Source organism: Watersipora subatra, chromosome 7 (assembly GCF_963576615.1).
Source record: "Watersipora subatra chromosome 7, tzWatSuba1.1, whole genome shotgun sequence".
Classification (NCBI taxonomy): Eukaryota; Metazoa; Bryozoa; class Gymnolaemata; order Cheilostomatida; family Watersiporidae; genus Watersipora; species Watersipora subatra.
This window is the reverse complement of record NC_088714.1, coordinates 38,402,840-38,430,775: the sequence shown is the minus strand read 5'-3', so window position 1 is coordinate 38,430,775 and position 27,936 is coordinate 38,402,840. Positions and strand designations below refer to the sequence as shown.

At 36.5% G+C, this 27,936-nt stretch overlaps 1 protein-coding gene across 1 annotated transcript in view; it reads right to left on the bottom strand.

Moving 5' to 3' along the window:
• Positions 1-19,952, bottom strand: part of LOC137400240 (glutamate receptor ionotropic, kainate 2-like) — a 30,029-nt gene extending 10,077 nt beyond the window's left edge. Inside the window, exons 1-10 of the mRNA XM_068086569.1 lie at positions 19,844-19,952; positions 17,913-18,039; positions 16,954-17,054; positions 13,299-13,479; positions 12,488-12,649; positions 10,444-10,631; positions 6,940-7,113; positions 4,514-4,595; positions 1,114-1,236; positions 282-382 (exon numbers count right to left, since the gene is read on the bottom strand). Of these exons, the coding sequence (XP_067942670.1) occupies positions 282-382; positions 1,114-1,236; positions 4,514-4,595; positions 6,940-7,113; positions 10,444-10,631; positions 12,488-12,649; positions 13,299-13,479; positions 16,954-17,054; positions 17,913-18,024 (1,224 nt within the window). The 5' untranslated portion in view covers positions 18,025-18,039; positions 19,844-19,952. The remainder of the gene's footprint in view (positions 1-281; positions 383-1,113; positions 1,237-4,513; positions 4,596-6,939; positions 7,114-10,443; positions 10,632-12,487; positions 12,650-13,298; positions 13,480-16,953; positions 17,055-17,912; positions 18,040-19,843) is intronic.
• Positions 19,953-27,936: the final 7,984 nt, after the last annotated feature.

The following is a 27,936-nucleotide window of genomic DNA, read 5'->3' as shown; positions in this document are numbered from 1 at the left end:
TGTTATTTGATGACAAACGTTAACATAATGCTGTAGTGAAAAGTAGATGTGTGTTTATAATTTGCTTATGGTACTTGAAGGCATTAGTATAAGTTTGTTCACATCTTCTATTTCTGTTTTACACCAGGGATTCCCACATTTACACACCTCGTGAACTATTTTTAAAATTGCAAAGACACCGAAAAATATATGTAAGTATAATTATATGCATAAACATAATATTGTTTATATATAACACTGAGAAGTGAAGATTGAAGATGATTTACTTTTAGTTAACTTACATTGTCTTGCCTGCTTCTACTTATTGAATATATGAAGACTTCTATGAAAAGATAAACTCCTGCTACTCCAAGACCTCCCAGCAGAAAAACAAAGACTCCCTCTAAAAATATACCAACTGTAAAGTATTTTAACATTGCAAGACACATTTGCTGGAGACAAATGGACACCAAAAACAAAATATCAGGTTTTTAGAAACCCTAGTTGGTGGGTCATATATGTTGGTGGGTCAAATATGTTGGTGGGCAATATATGTTGGTGGTTCATATATGCTGGTGTGTCATATAAGTTGGTGGGTCATATATGTTGGTGGGTCATATATGTTGGTGGGTCATATATGTTGGTGGGTAATATATGTTGGTGGTTCATATATGTTGGTGTGTCATATATGTTGGTGTGTCATATATGTTGGTGGGTCATATATGTTGGTGAGTCATATATGTTGGTGGGTCATATATGCTGGTGGGTCATATATGTTGGTGGGTCGTATATGTTTGTGGGTCATATACATTGGTGGGTCATATATGATATAATATAATGATATTAGCTTCGTATAATAATGATATTTAGCCTCTGACAGATGTGGCTGACATAGCTATTAGATATTTAAAGACAACTCTGATAACAGCAAATTTCAATCAACTCTAAGCTTCCTAGTAGCTATATACACACTTGGTGTAGCCTAATAGCTATATACACACTTGGTGTAGCTTATTAGCTATATACACACTTGGTATGTAGCCCTTGATATCACTCAACAGGTTTCAACGCATGAAATAACCGAATCATGTTTGAACTTACGAAGGTTTTCTAGCCCGAGTATTACATTGGCACTTGTGGGTGCCTGCATGCACTTGTTGTCAACCGCTTTCCACCATTTGTTGTAGAGCTCAAGTAGAACCTGTCGGTCGTTTAGTATTAAAATGATGCTTGACAATATTTCTCTCAAAGGGTCACCTGTACAAAATAAACGTGTAATATAGAACTTTTCTTACTTCTCCTGAAAACTCTGATAAATTAACTAATATTACTGGCTAAAGCAGTAACAATCGTTCTTTTATTATTTTTGTTAATGTTTGTATTGATGGTCTAAGTATGACTGTTTTACTGTATCTCTATACCTCTATCGCAAAGCACAGCACTCAGTCATGTAAACCAGGACATTTCTAAACGGATATTTTATCTGCAACCTTACCATGTGTAGCCCATTTTGACCTTGATCCCAGTGTTAATCTTTAGTGCAGAGAACACAGTTATTCTAGAGTACATACCTGCCTCCGTAAGTAATTTCATCACTAGCTTAAGGATGGCAGGTAAAGACTAAGACCACTCACATAGCTTGACATCAAATTGTATTATAGCATATAGATACAGAAAATTATAGCATATAGATACAAATAATTATAGCATATAGATACAGAGATTCAAAACATATAGATACAAATAATTATAGCATATAGATACAGAGATTCATAACATATAGATACAGAGATTCATAGTATATAGATGCTAAAAATTATAGCATACAGACACAGAAAATTATAGCATATAAATACGGAAAGTTATAGCATATAAATACAGAAATCTATAGCATATAGACACATAGAATTATAGCTTATAGATACAGGAAAATATAGCATATAAATACAGGGGATTATTGCATATAGATACAGGGGTTTCTATCATATAGATACAGAAAATAATAGAATATAGATACAGGGAATTATAGCGTATAGCTACAGGGAATTATAGCATATAGGTACAGGGAATTATAGCATATAGATGCAGGGGCTTGTTGCATATAGATACCGGAAATTCTAGCATATAGATACAGAATTCACCGGAATACTTGAAATTAACATAGTCTGTTATTGTCACACCTTTGTTTTTGTGGCGCTCCACAACCTCGTAGCCTTCTCGAGGAGGTTCACCTAGCAGAATTCTATTATTTGTGCTGATATAAGAAAAGCAATTTGTTCCATTCTCACAACAGGTTTTTCACTGTACAATGCATTCTATTCTATCATAATAAATTTATAAGATAGAACAGCTTATTATGTAAACAGGAAAGATTACTTTCGATATAAGTTTGTGGAAAGATAAAGTATCGAATACGAAAAGGAATACTACGAATAGTACAGCGCTGTTAGCAGAGCTTTAATAGTGCGTGTTGGTGACAACACCGGGAGCACCAGGTTTAGTGACATACAAAACCAGTTTTTAAGCAACTTCTTGATATTGTCCAATATAAATTAATATCAAGTTACTATATTCATCATAGTTACAATATTCATCATAGTGTTCACGCAGCCTACATTATGAGTATTCAGCTAGCAACCTACAAGCTTGCGTTGACAGCAAGGTCATCAGAGTTTGCTGATGAATTGTATTTTTATTATTTACACTACTACCCTGGTGGTCTAGTATGCCGTAAGATATCATCAGGTGTGCCCAATAAAGCGGCTACTACCTTGGTGGTTTAGTATGCCGTAAGGTATCATCAGGTGCGCCCAATGAAGCGACTACTACCCTGGCGGTCTAGTATGCTGTAAGATATCATCAGGTGTGCCCAATAAAGCGACTACTACTCTGGCAGTCTAGCATGGCGTAAGATATCATCAGGTGTGCCCAATAAAGCAAAAAGAATAACTATACGTGCACAATTATTTGCGAATGCTGAGAGGTGATCAATTGGTAATGGTGTTAGAATGTAAATTAAACAAGATGAGTGTAGTGAGTTCAAAACTTGTTGAAAGCAGTCTTTTATTGTGAGTTTTAACTCTTGCTTCAGACAGAGAGGCGCGGGTTTTGTTATAGTAAAGACTATTTGAATGCACGGATAATGAAACAATTTTTTGCATAGAAAGTTCCTTTTATGTAGCATACAACATTTAACCTTTTAAATGAAGGTGTTTGTTTATTTCTGTGTGTCCGGCCAATGCATAATTCAAATATTTAAAAGCTCAAGGCATTGCTAAAATAGATTGTGGAAATTTTTTGTTATTTCTTATGCTAGACATTCATTCAAGATTTCAAACAGCTTGTAAACAGTGGCAGGTAATGTAGTTGACATTGGCTAAGTTTCTTTACCCAATTTTTTACCCTTTAGTAACTTAAGCTGGTAATCTAAGCTAGTCTAAAACTTCACTATAATAAGAGTTGTCTCCCTCATTCCAAAGCTAGCTTGTGCTCATAAGTGTCCTTTTAAAATTCTCAAGTTACGCTTCATGATCTGTCACGCAATCATGATTTTCAAGCGTACTATTAGTAGCCAATGCTATTTTTTGCAACCGGTGTAATAAGTATGTGAACAATTATTCCATAGATATGGCCAGATATCTATGGAATAGTTGTTGGCCTGTCTCAATATGGCCTGTCTGCAAAACGAGTGTTTTCGTTTTCAGCGCGAAGCAGATTTTCCGTTGCTAAATTTTAATCACTATAGCCAGACACGAATGACAGACAGTCAAACAAACACGAGAGATCATCATGGGTAATAGTTATATGCATAATTATTCTGAAACACAACAAGTTGGTCTACTGGCACAGTTTGCAGTGTGCCTGTTGGTAAACCGAATATCTGATTCCGATTCCTATGCAGCAAAAAAAAATTCCTAACGCTTTCAAAGTGGCCTCGGAGAGACACACAGACCCAGTTGTTATAATAGCAAATATAATAATATAATAGCAAGTATAATAATATCATAGCAAAGATTAAAATTGATATGTTATTATCATATATGTTGCTTGTATCAAATAGCGCGTGATGCTAAGAATTCATTAAGTGCCAGCCAGATTGACTAGTGAAGGATTGACTAGTGAAGGATTGACTAGTGAAGGATTGACTAGTGAAGGATTGACTAGTGAAGGATTGACTAGTGAAGGATTGACTAGTGAAGGATTGACTAGTGAAGGATTGACTAGTGAAGGATTGACTAGTGAAGGATTGACTAGTGAAGGATTGACTAGTGAAGGATTGACTAGTGAAGGATTGACTAGTGAAGGATTGACTAGTGAAGGATTGACTAGTGAAGGATTGACTAGTGAAGGATTGACTAGTGAAGGATTGACTAGTGAAGGATTGACTAGTGAAGGATTGACTAGTGAAGGAGTCACTAGTGAAGGATTGACTAGTGAAGGATTGACTAGTGAAGGATTGACTAGTGAAGGATTGACTAGTGAAGAATTGACTAGTGAAGGATTGACTAGTGAAGGAGATGTATTCAGCTCATACCTTCCTGTACTCCAATTCCATAGCTTAAACTGTTGAGTTCAGCGCCTACTTGTGTGAGAGTGCAGTTCAGGTCAGTATTCACCTATAGAAACAGGTAATATGTCAAAATCAATGTGAAGTGAACCAGGCTATTACCGTAAAACTGTCAGCCATCTGCCTTTGTACCCTTTTCTATAAAACCATTCACACATTCAGTATATTTGCTGCATGCGTTTAACTCCTGTTCAACATAACATTCAGTAAAAACTGGATTTTAACTTTTAATATTATAATACTTCAAAGTATAATAAAAAGTAGAAATACTATGAAAGCTCAAAGTAATTTCCATGAAGCTTATTAATGGAGTTCATTTACTCAGGTTTTTACTTTTTTCCAATTTACTCAAGTTCATCTTTGTATCTCTAGTTCATCTTTGTATCTTAAGTTCATCTTTGTATCTTAAGTTCATCCTTGTATCTCAAGTTCATTCTTGTATCTCAAGTTCATCTTTGTATCTTAAGTTTATCTTTGTATCTCAAGTTCATCCTTGTATGTCAAGTTCATCCTTGTATCTATGTTCATCCTTGTATCTGAAGTTCATCCTTGCATCTTAAGTTCATTCTTGCATCTTAAGTTCACCTTTGTATCTAAGTTCACTTCCGTATCTCAAGTATATTCTTGTTTCTTATATTCATCCTTGTATCTCAAGTTCATCCTTGTATCTCAAGTTCATCCTTGTATCTTAAGTTCATCCTTGTATCTGAAGTTCATCCTTTTATCTGAAGTTCATCTTTGTATCTTAAGTTTATCCTTGTATCTTAAGTTCACCTTTGTATCATATGTTCACTTCCGTATCTCAAGTATATTCTTGTTTTCCTATATTCATCCTTGTATCTCTAGATCATTTTTTTATTTTGTTTGTCCTCTTATCTCAAGTGCAAGGATTACCAAGGATTACCAAGGATTACCAAGCCAGCATTATCACTCACCAGTTTTAACTATTTGCTATTTTGCATTGCTGCTTTCACGCATATAAATATCCATATTTATTTAATTCTTATTTTCATTTTATTTTGTTGAAGTGATGTTTTGGTATTACTACTACTATGCTAGGTAAACCTGAAACAGCGCCTACACATTGACAGAAAGTGAATTTGCTGTCAATATGAAAAGTACGATGAAAGCAAAGCCACACTAGTAATAAAACTTTCAACTCTCTTTCAGGTGTATTAGCTATTGGTTGCTGACTATGAGCATAAAACATCAGTAGTTTTCTTGTAAAGACTCCGTTTTATGATCTCAAAGCAGGTCAATCAGATAGTCGACAGGTTCAAAAGGTTGGTTCTCGAGAACCAGATGTAGTTTTGAGATCAGATATTTTTAGTGGCCTTGTGAAATGCACAGAGCCTGTGTGTGAAGTTTGGATGAAATCAGTCAAAAAATTTACCACACACCACACACTTGCACACACCACACACCACACACTTGCACACACCACACACTTGCACACATCACACACACCACACACTTGCACACATCACACACTTGCACACACCACACACCACACACTTGCACACATCACACACTTGCACACACCACACACTTGCACACACCACACACTTGCACACATCATACACCACACACTTGCACACATCACACACCACACACTTGCACACATCACACACCACACACTTGCACACATCATACACTTGCACACATCACACATCACACACTTGCACACATCACACACCACACACTTGCACACATCACACACCACACACTTGCACACATCACACACTTGCACACATCACATACCACACATCACACACCACACACTTGCACACATCATACACTTGCACACATCACACACTTGCACACATCACACACCACACACTTGCACACATCACACACCACACACATCACACACCACACACATCACACATCACACACAATGAAAAAGTGAGACTTATTAATATAGAAGGTGATTTATCGAGCGGCGCATGACAGACTGATTGAACAACTTTGTTTGCCTTAGAACGTATATAACTATATATAACGTAGTACTATATATAACATAGTACTATATATAACGTTGTACTATATATAACGTAGTACTATATATAACGTAGTACTATATATAACGTAGTACTATATATAACGTAGTACTATATATAACGTATATAACTATATATAATGTAGTACTATATATAACGTAGTACTATATATAACGTAGTACTATATATAACGTAGTACTATATATAAAAAAATGCCAGACGGTTGAGCATTGCTTAAAGAGGTTCCAAATTTATTCCTTTAACATGACACTCTTATCTGTCATCTCTGTTCTTGTATCGCTGCTGCCTCCTAACACAGAGTAATGTGACCATGTAAGCTTAGATAAATCCCATAATAATACAGACTATAGAATTGAATTGATGGTACTTCACCTTGTACTGTAAAGAAGGTGACTCAGTGAGGAATGCGTATGACCCGTCTCTGACTTTTTGAAAACCCTCTTCTGTGCTGTTGACAAACTTGTTAGTTCTTTCCATGTTTTCCCACATGGTCTTAAATGTTTTGATTTCAGAGTTTTTAAAGAACTCGAGTGTGTTTCCAGAAACCTACAATATAGGCCGTCAAGTGAATATTCAACCCTAATTAGGCTCAATGCATTAAATTAAAAATTTCATATAATTTCACTATTAAAGATTTCTATTTTGTATACTTTGGATAGCTTATATTTTGCTCATGAATAACTTTTATTAATCTTATTCGCTACTTGTTTGACACTTTCTTAGAAGATTCTGCCGCCCATACACCCAGCATTGTCGAACAAATCCGTTTGTTCAAACTTCCGTCTTTCGGTCAGGGAGTTTACGGCGTATCAGCAATCTCCACTTTCCTCTATTTCGTGTGATGGTCTCAGTCGTGGTTGTGTCTATGCCTAGGTTGTGTCTATGTCTATGGTTGTGTCTATGGTTGTGTCTATGTCTAGCTTTTCAATGTATTGTTTCATGTTTTTTCTCCATATGATCCTACAGGCTCCTCGAGACATTTTCATTGATCACTAGTACACACTCATCGCTTGTTGCGATGGTGTTTTTTCAAGCAGGCGCATGGTGTGACCATACAGACCATACAGACATAGTCTTCTTTCAGTTATTTCTTTTCTCTATAGCATGCTTGATATTATTGCACAGGTTTGTAGAACTGCTCTTTTTTGGCCACCAAACAATGATCGCGTTCCTTAGAAATCGTCTGTGAAAGCTGTCAATAGTGGTATGATGTATTCTTTGTGACAGTCTACGTCTCGCAATCGTATAGAAAAATGCTAGATGCATACTCATTGATAGCTCTTATTTTGATGCCTGCATCTTTTTATCCTTTGCTGTGTTTAGTTTTCTCCATAACATCGGTCGCACGTCTTTTCCGGCTCCTCAGATGTTTTCCATAATGCACCAAAATACTTACATCAGTTCTATTCATCTGTTCTATCCTTCCTAATCTAATATTTCTCTGTCTTATCTGGGTTAATCAGCATGTTAATCAGCATGTTAATCAGCATGTTAATCAGCATTTTAATCAGCATGTTAATCAGCATGTTAATCAGCATGTTAATCAGCATGTTAATCAGCATGTTAATCAGCATGTTAATCAGCATGTTAATCAGCATGTTAATCAACATGTTAATCAGCATGTTAATCAGTATGTTAATCAGCATGTTAATCAGCAGCTCTCTTATGTTTAGCATAGCAAAGATTATGCTTTGATCTTCTCTACACTCTGCTTGCTATTCATTCCCATCCAACAGATATCATCTGCGTATTGGAGAAGAATGAGTACACCTGCTCTTTCTAATTTTGAGTAGCAGTGAGCAGAGATGTCTTGGTAGTTTTGAACGATTCTCAACTCCCTCGGACTCGATCGCCCGTTTTTCTTTTATTGCATGAGACAAATAAAGAATAAAGAAGATACTTGTAAAACCTCTAATTGAATGCCAAATCTTTTTGATCGCCACCTCTACTTGACCGCAACTATTGCAGAAGGGTTAAAAAAAACACCATGACGTTTAATTGAAGGTTTGACTGTAGGTGACAAACAGTTCTCCCTGAGGCGTACTTATATTGGTTCCAATTTTTTATGGTGTTTTTGATCTAGACTGCTGGACTTACATCTTGTATCAGTTTTTTTATCACGTGCAGCTCAGCAGCTCATTTCCATTAAGAATTCATTTTAGGTCTTCCAGGTTGGTCTGTCACTCAACTCGGTCCTTCCAGGTTGGTCTGTCACTCAACTCGGTCCTTCCAGGTTGGTCTGTCACTCAACTCGGTCCTTCCAGGTTGGTCTGTCACTCAACTCGGTCCTTCCAGGTTGGTCTGCCACTCAACTCGGTCCTTCCAGGTTGGTCTGTCACTCAACTCGGTCCTTCCAGGTTGGTCTGTCACTCAACTCGGTCGAAAGCCGTACTCATATCTGTCATGAGCAGACCAGTGTTGTAGTTCAGTGTGGTGGTAGCTTTTCCAACAAGCGGTTTGATGGTAAGCAGCTGTTCAGTTGTGCTTCCACCTGCTCAGTTGTGCACCTTCCTGTTCAGTTGAGCTCCTTTATGCTCAGTTGTGCATCTGCCTGCTCGGTATGCAGCTTAGGTAAGTGGTATTTGTTGTCAACTCTCTCCTATTTTTCCAATGAGGCAGATAACCACAATTTTTTCCAAAATCCAAAGTAAGATGACAGGCTGAAGATTTGAAGGTTTGGTCCCTTTTTCTTTCATAATTTGTGGGGTCTATACACTGGCAGTTTTTTAATTATCTACATAATAAGTCATAGCAAAGAAAGAATTTGATCACAAGTTTACTCTAGCAACACTATGAAGTGTTGTGTACATTATTACTCCATTATAAACTATAGTGTATTTCATATGATCATTGCATCTAGCTTATAATATTATATAAATTATGGTTAGATATATCACTTGTGTTATATTATGGTGTTTTATACATTGCATTATATATTATATCACAGTATGTTAAATGGCAATACACTATATCATAAATTAATTACTTTAATATATTTGCTCTATTTGGCTTTATTGCATTTCATCATTTATTTTATCCTATTCCATGGCAAATCTATTAAATTTAATCATTGTAGCAATTTGGCAATATCTTCCTTAGAAGCCCAATACAATCCAATGCATCACGATACATCACAATGCATCACAATACACCACAATACATCACAATACAACACAATACATCACAATACATCACAATGCATCACGATATATCACAATACATCACAATACATCACAATACATTCCAATACATCACAATAGAGTCCAATACATCACAATACATTCCAATACATCACAACACATCACAATACATTCCAATACATCACAATACATTCTAATACATCACAATATATCGAAGTGGCAATATCCGATACATCACAAAACATCACAATACATTCCATAACGGCCCAATACATTCGAATACAGCCCAATACATTACAATACATTCCAATATATCACAATACATCACAATACATCCCAATATATCACAATACATTCCAATACATCACAATACATTCCAATACATCACAATACATCACAATACCTCACAATACATTCCAATATATCACAATACATCACAATACATCACAATACATTCCGATACATCACAATACATTCCAATATATCACAATACATCACAATACATTCCAATACATTATAATACATTCCAATATATCACAATATATCACAATACATTCTAATACATCACAATACATTCCAATACATCACAATACATTCCGATACATCACAATACATTCCGATACATCACAATACATTCCAATACATGTAAAACAATAGATCATGTTCTGTATGAAAGCAGGCACTGTTGTAGCATAAAAAGGAAATCATAGTAAGATATAATATGGCATCATCATACCATGCAACCATAGGGTATTGTAGTCTGCGCTGCTAACTCTTCCGCTGATGTAAAAGTCTCAGCAAGAGTTGTGATTGTGAGAAATGCTGCCAGGTTGGCTGTATATGAAGCAATGATTACGAGGGTAAAGAGCCACCAGGCAACTGCCACCAATCTTGTAGACCCTGCTGATGGCATTATGTCACACCCTGTACACGAACACAAAAGGCTTCAATTGCTCAATTTAAACTGCACTGAAATTAAAAACATTCAAAAGGCCTGAAGTTTATACAAGGGTTTGCTGCCCTTGATGGAAAAAGTTTTGACAAGTTAGATGACTGTTTAAACTAATGCAGGGTTATTGGTAATAAATAAGTAATTCAAAAATAACTGTCTGGGACTAAAGGTGGTGGACTACCGATGAGAGACTACAGGTGTTAGACTACAAGCGTTAGACTACAGGTGTTAGACTACATGTGTTAGACTACAGGTGTTGGACTACAGGGGATAGACTACAGGTGTTAAACCACAGGTGATAGACTACAGATGTTAGACTACAAGTGTTAGACTACAAATGTTAGACTACAGGTGATAGACTACAGGTGTTAGACCACAGGTGTTAGACTACAGGTGATAGACTACAGGTGTTAGACTACAAGTGATAAACTGCAGCTGTTAGACTACAGGTGATAGACTACAGGTGTTACACTACAGGAGATAGACTACATGTTTTAGACTACAAGTGATAAACTGCAGCTGTTAGACTACAGGAGATAGACTACATGTTTTAGACTACAAGTGATAAACTGCAGCTGTTAGACTACAGGAGATAGACTACATGTTTTAGACTACAAGTGATAAACTGCAGCTGTTAGACTACAGGAGATAGACTACATGTTTTAGACTACAAGTGATAAACTGCAGCTGTTAGACTACAGGAGATAGACTACATGTTTTAGACTACAAGTGATAAACTGCAGCTGTTAGACTACAGGAGATAGACTACATGTTTTAGACTACAAGTGATAAACTGCAGCTGTTAGACTACAGGAGATAGACTACATGTTTTAGACTACAAGTGATAAACTGCAGCTGTTACACTACAGGTGATAGACTACAGGTGTTACACTACAGGAGATAGACTACATGTTTTAGACTACAGGTGATAAACTGCAGCTGATAGACTACATGTTTTAGACTACAAGTGATAAACTGCAGCTGTTAGACTACAGGTGATAGACTACAGGTGTTACACTACAGGAGATAGACTACATGTTTTAGACTACAGGTGATAAACTGCAGCTGATAGACTACATGTTTTAGACTACAAGTGATAAACTGCAGCTGATAGACTACATGTTTTAGACTACAGGTGATAAACTGCAGCTGTTAGACTACAGGAGATAGACCAGAAGTTGTTATAAATGCTTCTATAAAATTTTTCAGGCTACTCAGAATCTTCCAAAGTAAATGTCTTTCAGTTTCAAAAACATTAAACGTGACATTTATGCAATTTTTTCTATATTCATTGTTTTACTTGAACATGGAGTTAGTGAGCGAGACTTACCTTGCTGCATAGAGTTAATGAGAAAGACTTACCCTGATGCATAGAGTTGTTAAGTGAGACTTACCCTGCTACATAGAGTTAGGAGCGAGACTTACCCTGCTGCATGGAGTTAGGAGCGAGACTTACCCTGCTGCATAGAGTTAGGAGCGAGACTTACCCTGATGCAAGGAGTTAGGAGCAAGACTTACCCTGCTGCATAGAGTTAGGAGCAAGGCTTACCCTGATGCAAGGAGTTAGGAGCAAGACTTACCCTGCTGCATAGAGTTAGGAGCAAGACTTACCCTGCTGCATAGAGTTAGGAGCAAGACTTACTCTGCTGCATAGAGTTAGGAGCAAGGCTTACCCTGCTGCATAGAGTTAGGAGCAAGACTTACCCTGCTGCATAGAGTTAGGAGCAAGACTTACCCTGCTGCATAGAGTTAGGAGCAAGACTTACCCTGCTGCATAGAGTTAGGAGCGAGACTTACCCTGCTGCATAGAGTTAGGAGCAAGACTTACCCTGCTGCATGATAGATCCGACTGAAAACCAAAAAGCATTTGAGATGTTGAATGGGTTCTCCCGGTACTCATAGTCATCTTGACAAGGGTAGGGATTCTGCCACTGATCTGGAGACAGCCTTGAGCATATATACATGCTTACGCTGACTATAACAACAGCAACTGTAAAATTGAGAGAAAATAAACTATTTACTGTAGTGGTAGTGGTTTATGGATATTATTCTGCTGCATCGTGTTTTCTATGTTGCCAGTGATTTACTGCATTCAAGTCATCAGTATAATTTAGGTTAAATGGTTGTTTGTTAAAAGATTACTTTGAAACCTAATTTTATTAGCCTGATATAATCCTCACACTTTATAATACTCGTAGTAGAGCAATACTCATTCAAGCAGTGCTCTAAAATGCCTTTCAACATGCCACAGCAAGAAATAATATCATAACTGCATTAGGATATTTTAGTGTCATCCCAAAGCACAAGTGATTTTATCATATGAGTTATCTATCTGCTATTTTTACAGATACATACCTATAATACTTATAGGCTTATGACTATATCTATCACACCTACAGCTTTATTACCATGTTTGGTCATCACAGCCTTGTGCATAATAATGTCACTTTATTCTTGTTTAGTATTGTTTGGAGGTAATCCTGCCTCAATCTAAGGCTACTGCTCAACCGTTCTAACAGTCTCATTTATGTAACTAATAGTAGTTGCATGTATACTGTATGTACATATACTGGCTGGCAGTGTTTATAGACAACTCCTGTTGCATGCTCCCTGATTGACAGGTAATGACAGGTACTTACTAATGATGGTACCCCAGACTTCAAGTTTAATGGGTGCTATAAAAGAGAGGAGCTGAGGAGGCTCTACTTGAGGTTTTATATATAGAATAGAAATTCCAAACGTCATGAAAGGTTTGGTAAAGTCAATAGCTTGTTCTCGATCATAGTTGATGGTGAGTGGTGCGACTGACAACTCTGCTCTCTAAAACAGATGATAAGTTAGATATACTTGCAGTAAGTAACTGTTTACCACACTTGTCTCTGCTTCTAGCATATACTATGTTAATGGATTCATTTAAATAGCTTACAACAACTAGGTTGGTCCTGTGCTTGTCAAGTCCTGTAAAGTATTGTTGCTTATATGAAAAAAAGTTGGTCCTGTGCTTGTCAAGTCCTGTAAAGTATTGTTGCTTATATGAATAAGAGTTGGTCCTGTGCTTGTCAAGTCCTGTAAAGTATTGTTGCTTATATGAATAAGAGTTGGTCCTGTGCTTGTCAAGTCCTGTAAAGTATTGTTGCTTATATGAATAAGAGTCTTAAATCTTTAGTGATTCTAATTTATCTCTAGCGAAGACAAAAGTTTGAAGTCATTATTCACTAAATCTGTTCATCTATCAAACAAAAACAGTAAAAGTTGGTTTTTCTGTTAACTGCGTGGTGCTTTCTTCTACCTACCTGCTCACCCATCTGCCCATGTGCACGTCTGTGATGTTTTATTACATGTAATTTATAGGTGAAACATAAAAAATAACAAAGATACAAACGTGAGGTAAAAGGGAATGTCTGATAATTTGAGACTAGCATAAGGACAGCTTCGCTGCAGTTTGCAGAAGAGCAGAAGAGTGCTTTTCAGTCGGTTGTCTGCAACTTGAAACTGTCAAGTTTTTCTGTTAACCTCTGCAGCTCATCATGAGAGAGGAGCTCTGAACTGATATGTTCACTCTCAATTTGTTGAATGGTTACTCGATCAACAAGTTAATGGCAACTTGTTGATTTAGAACATGTTCAGTTAGTCTACTATCACAGATCAGTTAGTTGGTCAGGTCTGGTTCCTTGTCCAACATTAAGTAATTGTGTGTCCCTCCAGTGTTTGACTGAGGTGCAGAATGGTACCTGGCCACAATCACATCAACCAAGATGTTTCAGCTTTTCTGAGATCCATTTACCTACAAAGATGTCGGGCTACCTCCAAGCATCTTGTTGTTTGTTTCAACAGCTTCATCACTCTGAGGTTAGCAAGGAGTCTTATGTGGCTGTGAATCTCTCCGATTCAGCACAGTTCCTCCATCAAACAGAACTCAAATTAGGCCCTTTGGTCTGTATGTAATTTAAAAAGAAACCCAAACATTCTTAACACCTGCTTGTGAAGTACCCTTTAGAGTTGTGGCCTCAGTAATAGGGATTGCTTCTGCTCACCTTGTGAATTGGGCTGATATTACCAAGACCCATTGATTGTTTCTGAGAGTTAAAGACGCTGAACCAACCAAGTTAACTGCTACAATATATCATAGGGTTCCACTGAACGCGTGTCAAATACTGACGGACAGACTTTCTCCCATGTTTGGATGTCTTACCCACTTACATGAAGTTACAAATTTGCAAATAGTAACTCTCAAAAAACCAGTCCAAACACAGACATTATTTTGACTTCTTCGGTCCACTACATGCTTGTCAGGGACAGTTCTAGATGGCTTCTATTTAGATTTTACATGAGTAAGTGCTCCTTTTGAAATTCTGTATCACTATCCTAAGCATACCAGCCCTGTCAATCAGAAACAACTCTTACAATCTAATTAACTTTTTGCAGGTCAAGTGGATTCTCCTGTAGTTTATTTTCAGTAACAGTGTTGATCTCCAAATCAATAGTAAAGTGCTCTAATTGCTCTGTTGTCCTTCCATTGTAGCAAGGTCACAGATAGCTGACACTTGGGAGTTTGACACTGCATTTTCAGCAATTTCCAAGCGAATCAAGAATTCTTCAAGAGTTTTATTTATTCTTGGAAAAACGACAATCAGCTAATATTAATCCAAATCAACCATCAACGACTGCTCTTCTGACGAGATCCTCTCTCGTCTCCTGTAGCACTGTCACATTCTAGTCTTCTCAGACAGCGGTTTTTGGGAAATGATTAACAGTTCCACGTCTCTAATATCTCCAAAATACCTTCAGCTCAACTCATCTGTCTAAAGCTTATGCTCCACCATAGAGCGCCTGTTCCACAGCTCACTTGATCAGTCATGCAGCTGATCAGATTTATCCGCCCTTTCAGCTCTACAAGCAGAAGGTGCTTTTCCTGCGTTGAAGATGAACTGGACTTTTTCAGCCATCATTTGGTGGTCACCACCAAAGAACTTCATGTTTTTTATGTCTTCATGTCACCAAAAACTTTCATGTTTTCTGGCTAGCTTTCAGCAGATTTTATTGTTGGTCTTTAGCACAACTCAGTTTAGGTGATCACTTTTCTGGGCAAGTATCCTAATCTGAGATCAGTTTCATCCGATTTATTACATCGACATCGAGTTTCTATGTTACTTGCGCATGTACAGTTCTAATTCTAGCGTGGGCAATCATCCAAAAGACTGATTCCACTACTGCCACCAGTGTAAAGCGCTTCTACTAATATCTGCTGTTCGTTAATGGTATCATCTACTCCAGCGCTTAAGCTTTTACTTGGAAATCTTGGCGTTCTTGGATTATTAAGCTCCAGAGTAAGAGCTCTGAACTTATACAGTAGGTCTACTCTGAATCTACTGCATGGCTGATTGCTGATTCTTAACTAGAACTTGAAGCCATAAATTTGGTACCCACTGAACTATTAGTAATTGCACCCACACGCCATTGTGAGTCTTACTAGGTCAAGCATAGCAGTAAGGTTCAACCAGGCCAAGGATATCCAAGGATATCTGTATTACTAATTTTTATACATATGTTCACATACAGGTCTTGTTAGTTTTTTGTTTCTGCATAGTAACTATCTATACACACATGTATGTGACTTATATTAACTTGACTTGGAGTTCACCTTTAAAAAATCTTGGTTTCATTTTATTTGTGAATGAACGCTATTTCTTTTTTTATTTCTATTTCATTTTCTTACGCCAGCCCCAAGCCAGCTAAATAGTGAAAAGTTTAGTAAATTATGTGACCTCACAGCAAGCTGAAAAGTAAAATTGAACGCTTCATTTTATATGTATCTTCATTTAATGAATAAACATCCTTTGTAAAGCTAGATAAGGTATAACCAATAAGAATGCGTGTGTGTGTCAAAACAGTACTATAAGGATACTCCTAGCCAGTGACCAACACTGACCAAACAGTACTATAAGGATACTCCTAGCCAGTGACCAACAGTGACCAAACAGTACTGTAAGGATACTCCTAGCCAGTGACCAACAGTGACCAAAGTCATGCATGTGTTCACATTTACAATCAATATTTGCAAGGACAATTATATAACTATCTCCACGATAACTACGAAGCTGATGCACCAGTAGTCATAGAGCTACCACTGAAAAATATCTATCGTTATTTACAACATAAACATAGTGACGTCAGCAAATCTGCCTATTAAGTTTGTTTATGAAATCATTTACAGATGTATTTGTAAAAATATTGAACTCTCACTTTTTGAGACGGTGTGCTGTATCAGAATTTAACGACCTGCCATTTTCTTACCTTATCAAGTATCTCTCGCACCATTCCATCCCACTCCTTTGTATTATTGTTGTACGTTCCATATTGGTTATTGGGACTAGGAACAAATCTATAGTTGAGGCCTGAAGTAAATAAAATAATTACAAACTATTAGCTGTCACTGCAATGGTTCTCATCTCTCATCATCAAAGCTTGATATTACCAATTCTACAACCTCGGTAAGGATTTTTAGTTGATAAGATGACCTTATGAGGGTATATGAAGACCTTATGAGGGTATATGATGACTTTATGAGGGTATATGAAGACCTTAAGAGGGTATATGAAAACCTTAAGAGGGTATATGATGACCTTATGAGGGTATATAATGACCTTATGAGAATATATGATGACCTTATGATGGTATATGATGACCTTATGAGGGTATATGATGACCTTATGAGAGTATATGAAGACCTTATGAGGGTATATGATGACTTTATGAGGGTATATGAAGACCTTAAGAGGGTATATGATGACCTTATGAGGGTATATGAAGACTTTAAGAGGGTATATGATGACCTTATGAGGGTATACGATGACCTTATGAGAGTATATGATGACCTTATGATGGTATATGATGACCTTATGAGGGTATATGATGACCTTATGAGAGTATATGATGACCTTATGAGAGTATATGATGACATTATGAGGGTATATGATGACGTTATGAGGGTATATGAGTTCACAACAAATATTTTAAAGCAACTCATAAGCTACAATATACTGAAGCCTTACTACATGTAAAACGTGCACTAAGGAATTTTATAGAGTAATACAGGGTGTACTAAACCAACTTTTTCGCAATAGACCAATGTCTATAATTTATATATTTATATATAAATTTTAAGATATATATATAATTTTATATATATCTATGTGTGTACTTCTGCTAGAATTTTTAATACTTGCAAAGTGAACATAGACATTTTATCTTACGAAGATTAAAGACTTTTTCAGCTTCTTTAGCGATGAGCTCCATCAGTTCAACTGCATACCCTTCATATCTTGCATTTCCTTCTAACTCCATGTCGTCATTGCTTATATTCATAAAGAAAGGAGGTTCCTATGTTGAACAAAGCCAATGCTGAGTAACATGTAGCAATCTAATTAAAAAAATTAAAAAACTCTAGAATGCTAGCCAACTTTTTGCCCAATAACATCAAAAAATTGTGAGTCTTCGAAACAATTGGTTTGCCCTCGATGTTGGCGTCACCCCAGAGATAGCCAACAGATAATTTTGGCGTGAAGTCATTCAGCTAAGAGCCCTTCGCTTTGTTGAACTCCTATCCAATTTCTTTCATTCATGACCGATTTCAGAGCAAAGCAAGTCTTGAAATCATTTAAGACTGCCTAGGCTGATAGATATAATGGTTGCCAGCACAGCGATCGCAGTATAAGTGGACAATTTGTTACTTTTCCACCATTCCGTTTGTAATTGCAGCAACTTAGCTAACAAGCATAAACTCTTACTAAAACTTGGCCAGTCATTGCTATTTGCTTTCCTGCAGAATGGTAAATAGAACCAAGATAGAACTAGGCTTAGTTACAAGTAATCAGCTTGATGCTGTCACCTGGCTTCTAGTTTCTATTACTGCAGAAGTCACAGCAATATACTCTTACTGTAGTACCCTCTACTGGTACCTTCTGCAGGTACTCTCTGCTGGTACCCTCTGCTGGTACTCTCTGCTGGTACCCTCTACTGGTACCCTCTACTGGTACCCTCTACTGGTACCTTCTGCAGGTACTCTCTGCTGGTACCCGCTGCTGGTACCCTCTGCCGGTACCCTCTGCTGGTACTCTCTACTGGTACCCTCTGCTGGTACCCTCTACTGGTACCCTCTGCTGGTACTCTCTACTGGTACTCTCTGCTGGTACCCTCTACTGGTACCTTCTACTGTTACTCTCTGCTGGTACTCTCTACTGGTACCCTCTACTGGTAACCTCTGCTGGTACTCTCTACTGGTACCCTATACTGGTACCCTCTACTGGTACTCTCTACTGGTACCCTCTACTGGTACCCTCTACTGGTACCTTCTGCTGGTACCCTCTACTGGTACCCTCTACTGGTACCCTCTACTGGTACCCTCTACTGGTACCCTCTACTGGTACCCTCTACTGGTACCCTCTACTGGTACTCTCTACTGGTACTGTCTACTGGTACCAAATGAGAGTGAAGAGATAAATGGATCTGTCACTCAGCTTTTGCTCGTCTATTGCCTCGTCTACCTCTTGTATATCTCACCACTTCATAGTTCATGTAAAATAACAAAATTTTCTCCATACGTTTAGTAACTCTTACTTACTCCGATTCATCAGTCAGATTTCTTTGTATTTATAACACATGTACTAATTTTGAAGGTGGTAAAAGCTAAGACATTTTAAAAAGCATCTTATGCAACTGCTTAAGTGTTTGAAGATATTGTTTACAGAACTTTAATAATTCATAAGATTGGAGCAACTGAAAAAGTGCTAAAAATAAGCAGATATAAGCAGACAATAATGAAAACAAGTCACAATGTTTTTGCGCTTCGAAGAATTTAGTTTGTTAAACATAACTGCTGATGCTCTTTTAATCTACAAGAGTAAGCTACATTGTGCTTACCGGTTATAGCAAATTTGGTTATAGCAAACTTGGTTATAACAAACTTGGTTATAGCAAACTTGGTTATGGCAAACTTGGTTATAGCAAACTTGGTTATAGCAAACTTGGTTATAGCAAACTTGGTTATAGCAAACTTGGTTATAGCAAACTTGGTTATAGCAAACTTGGTTATAACAAACTTAGCAAAAGTGGCTGACTTTGTTTCTAAACGAGTTAAAACTAACCATTCATTACCCATTTAACCATTAATTGCAATAAAACTTACAAATACAGTTGTTATGTTGAGAACCCGATTTCTGTAGGCGTTGATGATCTCACTCAAAGGTGGAGCATAAACATAGGGGTAGACAACTAGGCTTCCGGTGTTGTTTGGAGGTGTAGGAGAAATGTAGTTTCCAATCTTTTCTATTTCTCCTCCTTGCTTCAACTGCATTACATGCAGTGTGTAGTTAATCCTTCGCCCATAATTATTTAACTCTACTCTGCCTGAGATACCATCGAGCCCGCCATACTGAACATAAAACCAAGAAGTGTTTAACAAATTAGCCAATATCTGCACATTCGCACAGAAAGTAAATGTTAGCAAATATCTGTATATGACTTTGACCTAGTCTAAAAGGTTAACTATGAGGTAAACTATTAGGTGGCGAGACACTAAAAAAAAATACGGTAGCTCTAGTTTGTAGAGCTAGATCTACAGTTTGTACAACTAGACCTACAGTTTGTAGAACTAGACCTACAGTTTGTAGAACTAGACCTACAGTTTATCTTTTCAAAATTTTCTGTAGCATGTAAGAAATAGTGTACAGCAAAATAGATAATCTGAAGGATAGGTAAGTGGACAATTAAGTGAGTGGGTTGGGAAGAAGGTAGGAAGGTAGACCAGTAGGTAGGTGAGTTGGTAGGTAGCCAGGTAAAAACGTTAATAGGTATATATGTAGGTAGGTAGGCAGTTAGGATGGTAGGTAAGTGGCTAGGTAGATAGGTATGATGGTAAGTAGGTATGTAAGTAGATAAGCAACTAGGTAAGTAAAGAACTAGGTAAGTAGCTTCATAAGTAGCTTCATAAGTAGCTTCATAAGTAGCTTCATAAGTAGCTTCATAAGTAGCTTCATAAGTAGCTTCATAAGTAGCTTCATAAGTAGCTTCATAAGTAGCTTCATAAGTAGCTTCATAAGTAGCTTCATAAGTAGCTTCATAAGTAGCTTCATAAGTAGCTTCATAAGTAGCTTCATAAGTAGCTTCATAAGTAGCTTCATAAGTAGCTTCATAAGTAGCTTCATAAGTAGCTTCATAAGTAGCTTCATAAGTAGCTTCATAAGTAGCTTCATAAGTAGCTTCATAAGTAGCTTCATAAGTAGCTTCATAAGTAGCTTCATAAGTAGCTTCATAAGTAGCTTCATAAGTAGCTTCATAAGTAGCTTCATAAGTAGCTTCATAAGTAGCTTCATAAGTAGCTTCATAAGTAGCTTCATAAGTAGCTTCATAAGTAGCTAGGTATATAAAAAAGTAAGTGCATAGATAAATAGGTAGTTAGCTAGAAAGTGAGGTAAGTGAGTACGTAGGAAAAGAGGTAGGTAGGTAAAGAGGTAGGTAGGTAAAAAGGTAGGTAGGTAAGGATGTGGGTCAACAGGTTAGTAGGTGGGTAGGTACACAGGTCGTAGATAGGTATGAAGGTGGGCAGGTAAGTAGGTAGGTATGAAGGTGGGCAGGTAAGTAGGTAGGTGTGAAGGTGGGCAGGTAAGTAGGTAGGTATGAAGGTGGGCAGGTAAGTAGGTGTACTGACAAAACGATAGTTAGGTAAAAAGAGAGATAAATAGATAGCAGGTAGCTGATGTATTTTGAATAACTTTGTACTAATCTATTAAGATTGGTCCAATAGAAAATTATATTTATTTGATTGTTTTGTATTAATCCACTGCTGTCAGTTTCACAACCTGTCACAGTTGACCATCAGGTGGCTACCTGATGATCTATCTGTGACAGGTTATTTTAAGTTAGATAGGTAAGTTAGATATACCTATCTAACTTAAAATAGTTTTTTTTAGGTCAAGTTGGACCGAAAAAGGCTAAGTTGTTTTAAATTAAGTTGCATAAGGTCAGACCAGAGTAGGTTAAGTTAGTCTAATTCAATTGAGCCTTATCTATTCTAAGTTGGTTTCAACTTGACTATAATAAATTAATGGAGCCACATGTACTCTTTATAATTTACCTGCAGTATCTTCCTTCGAAGGAAGCCTCCACTCGACCACTTGTTGTCATTTAAACAGTCAAGGGAATCGATTGAGAAGTTGTTAACAGCTTGCTTGGCATCAAGGAGAGCTTTTCCCACCAAAGTGATGGAATCAATTATTAAACTGTTGTACAGCTAAAGTATAACCAGACAACACTATTATTTTTGAAGAGTTATGCTACACTCTTATGGCTGAAGATTAATCATATGAGGGTGAAATTTGCTATGATTCAAACAGGGATAGGCTCTCCAAACAATGAGAGACTCAGCTATGTTATATTCCAAACAAAGAGAGATTCAGCTATGTTATACTCCGATTAAAGACGTGCATAACAGCTCAAGAGTTGCAGTTAATAAAGTGGTACCATAAAAGTAGTGATGTGCGATATGACACCACATGCCAAAACGATATATTGGCTCTGTGAGCTATCTATATTGTTCAGTATCGAAACTTTGGAGTTATACTCTTTCGGTATAGATTATTATGCCGTTTCACAAAAAAAGCAGAAATACAAGGGCGATAATCGGGTCCAAACACAAAAAAATATTAGGAGTTGTCTTATCTCTCTAACTTTATTTAGAAACTTTTTTTCTACCTCGCCGGTCCGTTTCTAGAAGATTCTCAAAGAGAAAGAAAATCCGCGAACTCGCAAATAAGTTTTCAAGAACTAATGCTATGCCGATATTGAGTCAAGAAGGCCGGCGATAACCGATGTTGGTTCTGCCAATGAAACACAGATATTTATCGTCTTGACATGATATCGAAAACATCGATATACCCGATTACAGAATCCACCTACAAAACACCCCAAAATGGAATCGTTCCACACAAAATCGACACCTATGGTACAATATTGTTTTATCGTGCAGCACTACATAAAAGTATCACGGAGATATTGACAAGTGTAATAGAAACTAAAGTGGTACCCTAGAAGTACCACAGAGATATTGATAAGTGTAATAGAAACTAAAGTGGTACCATAGAAGTATCACAGAGGTATTGATAACTGTAATAGAAACTAAAGTGGTACCATAGAAGTACCACAGATATATTGATAAGTGTAATAGAAACTAAAGTGGTACCATAGAAGTACCACAGAGGTATTGATAACTGTAATAGAAACTAAAGTGGTACCATAGAAGTACCACAGAGGTATTGATAACTGTAATAAAAACTAAAGTGGTACCATAGAAGTACCACAGAGGTATTGATAACTGTAATAAAAACTAAAGTGGTACCATAGAAGTATCACAGAGGTATTGACAAGTGTAATAGTAACTAAAGTGGTACCATAGAGGTATCACAGAGGTATTGATAAGTGTAATAGAAACTAAAGTGGTACCATAGAAGTATCACAGAGATATTGACAAATGTAATAGAAACTAAAGTGGTACCATAGAAGTACCACAGAGGTATTGATAACTGTAATAGAAACTAAAGAATCTGTATATAATCTGAGGCAAAGCACAGTATTAGCCTCTATTGCTGTACACCAAGCAAAGACTTAAAATAGGATAGTATCTAGAATGGCTAATTAAAGATACAATATTATAGTCTACAATATTGACTTCCACAGTAAAATAATGCTGAGATTAATTTGAGTCTTCTGATAAGCTACCATGGGAATGACTAGCCCGCAGTTGAATCTTACCGTATAATAATATTTAGGAACGGGGCTAACGCCTCTTAACTTGACAAACTTGTTGAACTTTTGTATTTCACGAGAGACTTGTGTAGGGGAAGTCTTATCTACCATTTGTGACCAGGTAATGTTTGCCCCACCATAAGAGTAATGTTGTAAGTCTAGAACATGTAGGTCCTGCAACATAATATTCTTTACTCAAATATCATTAAACAGAATTTGTTATAATATCAGCACGAACAAAATAAATCGTGTCAAACCGGGAGAGTCTTCTAGAAATATAATAAAACATTTTAGAAGAAGATGATTGAGTTATTTTTGTCAGCAGTGTTTTACTCCGAGTCTTTCCTTATTAGGGTGTATGATATGCGAGACTTCCCAAATGTTGAAATTGATGATATAGTGTATAGAAATACTTCTTATTAGGGTGTATGATAAGTGAGACTTCCCAAATGTTGAAATTGATGATATTGATGATATAGTGTATAGAAATACTTCTTTTTTTAATGAAGTTGCAAAAGGTCTTACTTTCTGTTTTTTTAAATATGTAAATGCAACAAAATAATAATCTGTGCAATGATAACGCATAAAATATGTTATAAGGAACTATCCGGACCCATCCGGAACCTGGATGGTTGGTGAAGTTTAACTACTATTTGTGTCGAGCCAATAAATTTCAGTGTCAACTAAACAGCTACCTATAGAGTTTAACATAGAGTAAACACCTACCAATAAACTTTAACATAGAGTAAACACCTACCAATAGACTTCACTATAGAGTAAACACTTAACAATAGACTTCATCATAGAGTAAACACTTAACAATAGACTTCACCATAGAGTAAACACTTAACAATAGACTTCACCATAGAGTAAACACTTAACAATAGACTTCACCATAGAGTAAACACTTAACAATAGACTTCACCATAGAGTAAACACTTAGCAATAGACTTCGCCATAGAGTAAGCACTTACCAATATACTTCACCATAGAGTAAACACTTAACAATAGAGTTCATCATAGAGTAAACACTTAGCAATAGACTTTGCCATAGAGTAAGCACCTACCAATCTACTTCACCATAGAATAAACACTTAACAATAGAGTTCAACAGAGAGTAAACATCTACCAAAAGACTTTATCATAGAGTAGACATCTACCAATAGACTTCACCATAAAGTAAGCACCTACCAATATACTTCAACATAGAATAAACACTTAACAATAGAGTTGAACAGAGAGTAAACATCTACCAAAAGACTTCACCATGGAGTAAACACCTACCAATAGACTTCACCATAGCGTAAACACCTACCAATATACTTCACCATAGAGTAAACACTTAACAATAGACTTCACCATAGAGTAAACACTTAACAATAGAGTTCACCGTAGAGTAAACACTTAGCAATAGACTTCGCCATAGAGTAAACACTTAGCAATTGACTTTGCCATAGAGTAAGCGCCTACCAATATACTTCACCATAGAATAAACACTTAACAATAGAGTTCAACAGAGAGCAAACATCTACCAAAAGACTTTATCATAGAGTAGACATCTACCAATAGACTTCACCATAAAGTAAGCACCTACCAATATACTTCAACATAGAGTAAACACCTACCAATATACTTCACCACAGAGTAAACACTTAACAATAGAGTTCAACATAGAGTAAACACTTAACAATAGAGTTCAATAGAGAGTAAACACCTACCAAAAGACTTTAAAGGTTGACTTGCAACAAAATTCACATTACAGTCATTTGGTATCAACAGATTCACCATGTCTTACTCTGTTGTGTGGTAGGTGCAAAATATATGGGAATGTGATTACAAGCTCTTAAAAGCTAAAAACGAACAGCTAATAGCAGCCATACGAGACCGCCGTAGTTTGGATTCGCTTTCCAAAACAGCTCAAATAGGATGTAGTTATTACAGGATGGTTTCTGTTTACACTTTCATGCAACCTCATTCGTCGAAATATTTTCACAAATATACTTCACACATTCAATAAAACCATGTCTATTGTTCTTACGCGTCTGTTTTATCGTCATTGTAATGCTGTCACTTTTAGCACTGATAGCTCATAACTTACCGTAAAAAATCGTTAAACTTTTTAACCTTAGCTCAAAGGAGTACATATCATTGTCTGATAATCATGACGAGCCTGTTGGTCACCTGTGATAATCGAAAAGTGCTGCAAAAATTATTTGCGAAGTATTGGGTCACGTGATCAAATTACGACTTGACGATTGAATAATGCCGAAACAAAACTGTAAAGTAGCGAGCATTTATATATGTAATACGGGGACTTCGGTAAAACCCGAAGTGTTTGTCATAAACTAGTGCTATGATATGTTTTATAGTGAGCTTTTTATTGGCCTTTCAATACACGTGAGAACATCACGTGACAAGACGATAACCAAATTTGTAATGAGTACGTCAGATAAATAAAGAGATTCCAATCGGCTTTTCATTTTTGAGCTTTTAAGGGCTTGTAATCACATTTCCACGTATTTGGCACCTACAACACAACAGAGTAAGACATGGTGAATCTTTTGATACCAAATAACTGTAATGTGAATTTTATTGCAAGTCAACCTTTAACATGGAGTAAACACCTACCAAAATACTTCACCATGGAGTAAACACTTAACAATAGACTTCGCCATAGAGTAAGCACCTACCAATATACTTCAACATAGAGTAAACACTTAACAATAGAGTTCACCATAGAGTAAACACTTACCAATGAACTGAAATGATAGTGATAATCGGAGGTCAGCATCTGCATCTCTATTGCTTTTGTGAGAAATGGCCTCACATTACTTAGACCACAGTCTACTATCACGTTGTAGGAGTCGCTCATTTTAATATTCCCCAATAGTTCATCGAAGCTTGTTTGAGGGTCCATTCGATAGCTATTTATTATTAAGTTGGCATGCTTGCTGGAGCCAAGACGCTCAAGATATCTCATGAGTGCTGTTAACAAAATGACCATATTTGTATTTTATATAATATTATATATCTGTATGCTGTATATATTTTATATAATATTATATATCTGTATGCTGTAAATATTTTATATAATATTATATACCTGTATATATATATATATATATATATATATATATATGCTGTAGTTTATCTTGTATTATCTTGTTTTATATTGTCTATAATATTATTGGCCAATGTCGGTTTGTCTATTTGTCTGTTCGACTGTCCAATTATTTGGTCACAAAGCGCGAAGAATAAAGTTGGGCACAATTCATCAGAGGTGTTACAGTGTGGTCAAGTAGCTTAGTCTGTTAGAGTGCCAGTCTAATAAGCTGAATGTCATTGGTTCAATTGACTCAATTGACCCACTATTGACCCACTATTGACCCACTATTGACCCACTATTGACCCACTATTGACCCACTATTGACCAACTATTGACCCACTATTGACTGTTGTCTCTTCAACTGCTAGTACCAATTGTTGTGATTGTGTGAAGGTTGCGCGAAGGTTGCACATTTAAAACAACTACTACTGTAACACACCCAAAAGGCTTTAACATCTACTGTAACACACACAAAAGGCTTTAACATCTACAGTGCACGCTATCCTTCCACAATTAAACATTCATTCTAAAGTCACCTTTTATTAACAATAAATCTGTGAGTCCTCTCTAATGAACATCAAATGAAGCTGATTTCAGATTGAAGGAATTACTATAGTAATTGTAGCCTGTCCAATGAGAACCAGCCATTTCCGTGAATCAAATAATCAAATGTATATAAATTACCTCTAGGCACTGCATGTAGACTCTGGATAGTTAGTGATACTCTAAATGAGTCTATGAGACTTTTACCGAGTCCATAGTGGTCACAATAAAAATGATTAAACACTTTAAATATAATAATAGTTATATTTAGGATAGCTAAAGTGTGTATGAATTATAGATGAAACAATGTATGGAGTTTATTATCTCTGCTATCTTGTATTATATTATCTTGTATTATATTCTATTATATTATTTTAGCATTAATTGAGTTTATTTTAATATGAGTTATGCATTTTGGTACAACTCATCAGATGTACATCAAACTTAGAAAATGCAATATTGGTTGTTGAAAGCAACTATCAACCACCAAACATAAGCTACATATGATCGCTACCGGTAAATTACAACCATCAGAAGCAACTATCAACCACCAAACATAAGCTACATATGATCGCTACCGGTAAATTACAACCATCAGAAGCAACTATCAACCACCAAACATAAGCTACATATGATCGCTACCGGTAAATTACAACCATCAGAAGCAACTATCAACCACCAAACATAAGCTACATATGATCGCTACCGGTAAATTACAACCATCAGAAGCAACTATCAACCACCAAACATAAGCTACATATGATCGCTACCGGTAAATTACAACCATCAGAAGCAACTATCAACCACCAAACATAAGCTACATATGATCG